This window comes from Astatotilapia calliptera, chromosome 20 (assembly GCF_900246225.1).
Source record: "Astatotilapia calliptera chromosome 20, fAstCal1.2, whole genome shotgun sequence".
In the NCBI taxonomy this organism is placed as follows: Eukaryota; Metazoa; Chordata; class Actinopteri; order Cichliformes; family Cichlidae; genus Astatotilapia; species Astatotilapia calliptera.
In genome coordinates this window covers 25,400,614-25,408,583 of record NC_039321.1, presented here as the reverse complement: position 1 = coordinate 25,408,583, position 7,970 = coordinate 25,400,614, and the positions used below count along the sequence as shown (strand labels likewise).

General features: G+C 40.4%; 1 protein-coding gene across 1 annotated transcript; it reads left to right on the top strand.

Annotated features, from left to right (window-relative positions):
- Positions 1 to 447: 447 nt before the first annotated feature.
- On the top strand, positions 448 to 7,961 carry LOC113013310 (5-aminolevulinate synthase, erythroid-specific, mitochondrial-like). The gene is made up of 10 exons (XM_026154119.1): positions 448 to 903; positions 1,890 to 2,244; positions 2,382 to 2,474; positions 2,613 to 2,835; positions 3,546 to 3,730; positions 3,838 to 4,017; positions 4,875 to 5,039; positions 6,146 to 6,414; positions 6,900 to 7,062; positions 7,333 to 7,961. Exons 2-10 carry the CDS (start codon positions 1,911 to 1,913, stop codon positions 7,494 to 7,496), a joined length of 1,776 nt encoding a protein of 591 aa, XP_026009904.1. The 5' UTR covers positions 448 to 903; positions 1,890 to 1,910; the 3' UTR covers positions 7,497 to 7,961.
- Positions 7,962 to 7,970: the final 9 nt, after the last annotated feature.

Genomic DNA, 7,970 nt, shown 5'->3' with positions numbered 1-7,970 from the left:
ACTTTTAATGCAATCAGCCAAAATTATAATATTTCCAAAGCCTTAAATACACCAAAACCTTTCCTATAGCCAAACCATTGTTTTTATTTGTGTTCTGTAAAGTCTCTTTATAGTCACAATGGAGATAATAACACTAGCGCCCAGAGTATAAACACCCCAAAATACAAGTATTTAAAGGAAAATGCAATACATTTGCAAGTAGAGCAAATAATTTGTGAACATTTATTTTCTCTAACCTTCATCTGTTCTGTACTGTGCTCTACTGTATAAACTGTTTTTGTGTGAGTACATTACAGTATCACAGAGACAGCTTTTGCTATGTTTTTTTTTTTTAAAAACCTATAAAACTGTATGTGTTATGAACATTCATAAAGAAACGTTAATCATACAATGTCCTCATTTCTCTGTTAAAGTAAAACACAAAGAGCCAAAAGAACCTGATAGTGTGGTTTATTATAGGAGATGGCATTGCTTTCTATATTGGTAGAAAATTGCAGTGTGACTTGAACATGACATCATGTCATCTGATAATTTAGGCTCATCATCTGCGGCATCTTCGTGCACTCTTTGTTGTGGTGTAATAGATCTCATATTCACAAGCTGTGGAACATGAAGATATTGAGATTGTTACCACAAACTTGTTCTCACCATTATTTTAAGTGGCAGCGCGTGCCACAACACAGCGTGTGCCGATAGGAACCCTATCAGTGTCTTTGCACCTCCCACAAACACAAACAACACCCTTTTGTGGCCCCCCCAAAGCTGAGATCCGCAGACACCTCTGATGGGTGGGAACTGAGCTGATTGCATAATGCGCCTCAACATCTGACCAGTAACTGTTGACACTTACTGACCCTCTGCCTATTTGCTGTTTGGAAGTTCGTCCTCAGTGCAGGTCAACAGGTGAGTTTTCTTCATTATTAACCCTGCTCTGATCAATTATAGTCATTGTTTTTATTTTATTTTTGTTGTAATTGTATATGCTTGATTTAAATATTCTTAACTGAGATAAAAACATCTGGTGTGGATACTCCATCATTAATTAATAAATGAGGATGTATTCATTTTTTGTTGGTTAGCTGCCTTCTTCTTCTTGTTGCTTTGTGCGTCAGTATTTAAATGTATTTAAAGTAATTAACCAAACAATCATAAGGTGAAAAAATAATTTGACCTACTTTTGTGGTTTAAATGGAAGTAGCAGTTAAAGATAACATCAGACTTCAAGAGAAAACCCAGACTTCACAACAACTGCTTCCCACACTATTTCTGCTGACTACAAAAATAATGTGGGAAATCATAGAACCTGTTCCTGTAGCCAACTAAACTACACATACAGGTGCTCACCAGCAAATTACAATATACATCAGTACATTTGTGTGGTAGAGTGTGCTTTAGTGAGTATTTTTCCTGAGTCTGAAAAACTTTTCGGACTCAGGAAATAATGGCCATTAACCAAAAAGAAACGTCTGTTTTATCGGATTATTTGAAAGCTTCCATGGTAATCAGACTCAGCTGATGATGCAAGTAAGTAGCTCTTACGTGCCTGCAGAGTTAAGATAAGCGGCTGCTCCATGCCGCACCCAGGAGGAGGCACCTACTGCTTTCTAACCTGAGCCATTACCAGTCAAGTTGCCATTACCAGTTAACATCATTTTGCATTTTTGCATTTTTTGCATTTTTGCATGTTAAGCTAAGGCATGAGCTTTAGATCATTTGTGAAGGGAGTTAGGGAATTACCATATAGTGTATTTGACTAAAACAGGCTATTTTTACCTAAAGTAATTAAATAAATAAATCTGGGTTGTATCACAGAGACTCTATGCTATGTAATTTCTAATCTTCACCCACGTAAGGCAAAATCTTCTGTCCCATCTTCTGTCTTAACCCAGAGTAAGAACAGCTTCAGTATCATGGCTGCCTTCCTCCATCACTGCCCCTTCCTCAAGTTGGCTCCAAAGCCGGCTTTAAGGAGAACCGGAGCCGCCTTGCTGTCTCTTGCGAATCACTGCCCCCTCATCGCTCGTCAGATCACCGTGAGCGGCCCGGGCTCTCTGGAAGCCAAGCTGAACGTCTCGGCCCCCAAACCCCAGGATCAACAGCTTCCCACAGCTGAACAAAGGAGGCTCTTTGCTCAAACTGCTACTCAGGTGGCTGTGTCCGTATCAAAGGGATGCCCTTTTGTCAGCTCCCAGATTGGAATGGTCCGAGCCAGCCCTGAAGTACAGGAGGATGTTCAAGAAAGTGGTAGGAATTAAGTACCTGCAGCGATGCTATCATCAGAGTAGCAGAATTTGAGCTTTAATAGAAGAAAATCTGACGAATTACAAAAATAGGGGACAAAATATTTATAAATTTGACACAATCACACTCCTCTCTGACAGGTTTGATGGCTTCTCTGAAAGGTGTAAAGGATTCTGCGTGCCCAACTTCAGCTCAACCCAACAGTGTTACCCACCTCCTCAAAGACAACATGGGTATGTTATACAAATAAAAGGGCTTTACCCCTCCAGGCATTTCATTGTAATATTCTGTGGTAAATATTCAGCAATAAAAAGCTGTCTATTGGATGCTGTAGAGTAACTGAAGCCCAGTCAAAACTATTCTTTCCACAGCTGGCCCCAGCTATGACTATGATCAGTTCTTCATGGAGAAGATTGCTGTGAAAAAGAAGGACCACACATACAGAGTCTTCAAGACAGTGAACAGGAGTGCTGAGGTCTTCCCGTTTGCTGAGGATTACTCCATTTCTGGGCGGGAAGGCTCCCAGGTGTCCGTCTGGTGCAGCAATGACTATCTAGGAATGAGTCGGCACCCACGGGTCTTCAGCGCCATCAGGTAACAGGACCCAGCAAATATCATATTACTTTTCAGCGGCTCAAAATTTTAATCTATGCACTACTTGGTTTTGGACCACATATTTGCAGATACTGTTTGGATTTGAGTAATTAATTATCCTTATGGCGATACAAAGCTGTAGACTGGCTTGGGTAATCTTATGTTTAAATTGCATCATTCTTGCAAGAAGTGAAACCAAATAAACTCAAAGGACTCGAGAATTTGACGGAAAAACATAAGCATACTGGGCACAGTGTAGAAGATATGCGATTCACTTCAGTTTAATGCAGTTTTATTTATCTATTTTAAGGTATGGTTATAGAGAGAAAACCCCAACAATCAGAAGGCTCCCTTTGAGCAAGCATTTGGCAACAGTGGGAAAGAAAAACTCCATTTTAACAGGAAGAAACTGCCAGCAGAATCAGACTCCGAGATTTCCATTTGCAATGACTGGTAAATGGTGAGGGGCAGAAGACCGGCTGTAGAAGAGAGACAGAGATTAATAATAACTAAAGACTGAATGCAAAGTGGTGTGTAAACACACAGAGAGTGTGATCCACCCCGGACTATAAACTTTATCAAAAAGGAACATTTCAACCCTACTCTTAAAAACAGAGAGTGTGTCTGTCTCGCAAGTCGAAACAGGGAGCTGGTTTCATTGTTTTGTATCTGGGCTTGATGTTGTACCTTTTTGTTGTGGATGTCCACAGAGATGCTCTGGACAAGCATGGTGCAGGAGCTGGTGGGACGAGGAACATTTCAGGCACCAGCAACTTCCATGTGTCTCTGGAGAAGGAGCTTGCCGAGCTACACCAGAAAGATGCAGCGTTGGTCTTCTCCTCCTGCTTTGTGGCAAATGACTCCACCCTCTTCACTCTGGCTAAGATGCTGCCAGGTAAATAATTACCTCAACATTAAAATCAATGTTAACTATTTATTAGTTATTTAGCAGTTAGCAGTTGTTTTTTATTTGTTTAATGATCTATTCACTGTTTTGTACAGGGTGCGAGATCTACTCCGATGCTGGGAACCACGCATCCATGATTCAGGGCATCAGGAACAGCGGAGCCAAGCGTTTCATCTTCCGCCACAATGACAGTCGACACCTGGAGGAACTGCTCCAACGCTCAGACCCTACGACACCAAAAATAGTGGCGTTTGAGACTGTGCACTCAATGGACGGTGAGAACCACGAAGTCAAACGTTTGAAAAAGCACTTTTGGAAACAAGACTCTTATTTTTCCATTATCTCTTTCTCTCAAGCTGCTTCAGGGGGTCATCAGCTGGAATTATAATACCTTGAAGGAGTTCCCTTCTAAGCAGATGTTGGATGCACCTCCTTTAAAAAGTTCAACAATTATCACCAGTATAAGTTTAAAATGATATTTGATAAAGAGTATTGTATTGTTCTCAGCTCAGTTTTTTCAGCATATTACACCAGTGACAGCTCCATAAAGCACGAGCTGATCATACTTTTAAAAGCAAAAACTGATATTAATCATGTTTTTTAAATTCTTTTATGTGTTCTTTTATGATTTAAATATTTGTTTCCAAAATCTGTGAGAATAACTCACCACATACTTCTTAATCACACATTTTGGATGCGGTGGTTGACAAATTAAAGGAAAAACACCCATCCTTTGACCCTCTACAGTTGAGGGATCCGGTGTCTCTTTTTCGTAAAGTTGCTGTGAGTGATTAATTAGTCTTTGCTTAAACATTTTTCTCCAAAAGGGAGTGACCTCTTTATCAATGAAAACTCCCCCATCTACAGTGCACTAGTCACTGAATGGTTTTATGACTCTGAAGATTACATACTGGTAAGTCATAAACCATGGCCTTGAGATTCACCAGTTTTCAATCAAATTTAGCATCATTTGGGCTGACATGTTCTCCACCTCCATCATGAAAACACCAGATCAAGGATCAGCTATTGGAAAAGTTGTGCTTTTTCCTTCAGTATGTCACCTGTTTTAGATCTTAAATACTTGCTACTCTTATACCCTGTTGTTCACCTAAACACCGTTCTAATTTTTCAGGTGCCATATGTCCTCTGGAAGAGCTGTGCGATGTAGCCCATCGTTACGGAGCGCTGACATTTGTTGATGAGGTTCATGCCGTGGGCCTGTACGGAGCCCACGGAGCTGGAGTGGGCGAGAGAGACAACATTATGCACAAGATTGACATTGTTTCTGGAACCTTAGGTGAGTTATCCACTTCTCTCACACCAGCAGTTTTGTCCTTTCATCTTGAGCATAAGCTCAGGGGCGATCGTGGCTCAAGAGTTGGGTGTTCGTCTTGTAATCGGGAGGTTGCCGGTTCGAGCCCCAGCTCAGACAGTCTCGGTCGTTGTGTCCTTGGGCAAGACACTTCACCTACTGCCTACTGGTGGTGGCCAGAGGGGCTGATGGTGCGATATGGCAGCCTCGCCTCTGTCAGTCTGCCCCAGGGCAGCTGTGGCTACAACTGTAGCTTTCATTCACCAGTGTGTGAATGAATAGTGGTATTGTAAAGTGCTTTGAGGGGTCCCGAAAAGCACTATATAAATGCAATCCATTATTATTATTATTAAGCGGGACAAGGTAAACAGCTTCAAACTCTCACAGGCTCTGCTACTGGCCCAACTCCCATTTACAGCCTCTGCTGCAGTAACTGTCACTGTCGCATTGCCAACAAAGGAGCAATAACTTTTAACAGGCATGATACTGCGCCCCTGTTGGTTCAATAAGGTCAGGAGAGAAGTGAGCTCTCATCACAGGAAGCAGAGGTTTTATCAGCTGAGCGTCAGTTCTACTCCCTCTCTGGCTGTTCTGATAAAACTGTCCACAGGCAGACTGCGTGGTGTGAAACTTGATGCAAGGCTTTTGGTAGAAATCCTTGTGAATTAATCCTGGATTACAACATCAGACTTTTTCAAAGTCTGGTTACAACAGTTCACATGACAGTAAATGAAAAAAATAATGATGAAACTTAACTAAGAAACTGATACAAATTGACTTGGGAGTGTTTTAGCTGGTGTGTTAGAAATATTAAAATTCATTTGATTCAGACTTAATACATTTTGTGTAAATTTTTTATGCATTCTGCTTTTTTCAATGTTTATATATTGATGTCACAATAATCATATTTTTACAATAAAAATGTAAATAACTTAAAAAAAATTTACACCTGTGAAATGTATTAATGTAGAAATAATAAAGTTATACAAAATGGCAATGTAAGAAAAAAAAAAGTATGTCATTTTTATTTACACTTAATAAATGCTCTCCCCACCACTTTACATAGAATCTGTCATTTGTTACTATTTCAGGTAAAGCCTTTGGCTGTGTGGGAGGCTACATCGCCAGCAGCGCTGCCCTGGTGGACACAGTGCGCTCCTACGCAGCCGGCTTCATCTTCACAACGGCCCTTCCCCCGATGGTCCTGGCCGGAGCGCTGGAGTCTGTGCGGGTCTTGAAGAGTGAAGAGGGGCAGGCGCTCCGCAGAGCCCACCAGAGGAATGTCAAACACATGAGGCAGCTGCTCATGGATAAAGGCCTACCGGTGGTCAACTGCCCCAGCCACATCATCCCCATTCGGGTAAAAAGATTTAGCACAGCTAAATGGACACTGGATTACAGCCACCGCTATTTCAGTATCACTTGTTAGTTAAACCTGATTTTCCTTATTATATATATTATAATACTTATTCATTTTATAAACCTAGAAAGTACAACGTAGGTCAGATGAAGTCGGGAGGGTAACACAGACTTAGTTATAGTCTTTAATCGTGATTAAATTGCACAAATAAGTAAACAATTAAGTAAACTGAGTTTTAAAATTGTATAATAGGCTTGAACAACTGCATACCAGTTTATTTAATTAGTTTAGAATTTTTTATTATTTTTAACAGATTGAAATTTTGAGTAGAACTAACCAATTAAGCAGCCCATAATTATTCCAGAGATCTAATCTAGACTCTACAGGCTGAGTAAAACGATTCATCCATGTATGCACTACCTAACTGTGCAGAATAAAAGTTTCTCCTAAATGACACGTGCCATCTTTTATGATTTATTTTCCAGGTGGGCAACGCTGAGCTGAACACCAAGGTGTGTGACATCCTTCTGGAGAGGCACAACATCTACGTACAGGCCATCAACTACCCCACAGTGCCTCGTGGTGAGGAGCTGCTGAGACTGGCTCCATCTCCTCATCACAACCCCAAAATGATGGAGTACTTTGTGGGTGAGTGTGAGGCCACTTGCTGTAATTAGGTCAGAGGTGTTCTGCTAAATATCTGGCAAAATATGGGGATAATGGTCAGTGCAAATGTTTTCCCACAAGACATTGTGGCTCTCTTGACATTGACCTGCTCCCCTAAATGACCGTGCTCTATGGGGAGCTTAAAAAATGGCACGTGCTAGAATAATCAGACCAGAACTTTTAAACATTTTAAAAGAAAATAAATATCAACATTTAACTGTTTATTCTTACAAACACTTTTATCATTCACAGGGAAACTGGTGGATGTTTGGCAGGAAGCAGGTCTTCTGCTCAATGGCCCGGCGACCGCTTCCTGCACCTTCTGTGACCGCCCACTGCACTTTGACCTCATGAGTGAGTGGGAGAAGTCCTACTTTGGCAATATGGAACCACAATACATTACTGTGTATGCATAATACCACAGTGAATGTTTCATCTCAGCTACATGAGCAGTATATGCATAAATCTAATGCTATATACATCATACAATGCAAAAAGTCGTAGTAGAGGCACAGTGAAAACTACTTGTGTTTTGACATTATGTTTAATTATTCTCCAATGGCAGCAGTGTGAACTAAATTTCAGTATTTATAATCACATGTACTTCTGAGTGCTAAATTGTGTTTGCCACCATGGATATGATTAAAGATTTGTCTTCATTTGAAAAGCATAAAACCTGCACACTTGGCACTTTCTTATATCACTCATCTAGGTGTGACAGCATTGAACGCTGAATGATTTTGCTTATACATTATGATAGCATAGTTATTGTTTTTTGTGATTATCATATTAATTACATTGCTAATGTTTTATGTCATAAGTGTTTGTGGTGTTAAATATTAATTCACTTACTCCTCTAATAAAAAATATATTTGCTTTGATGTAATCGT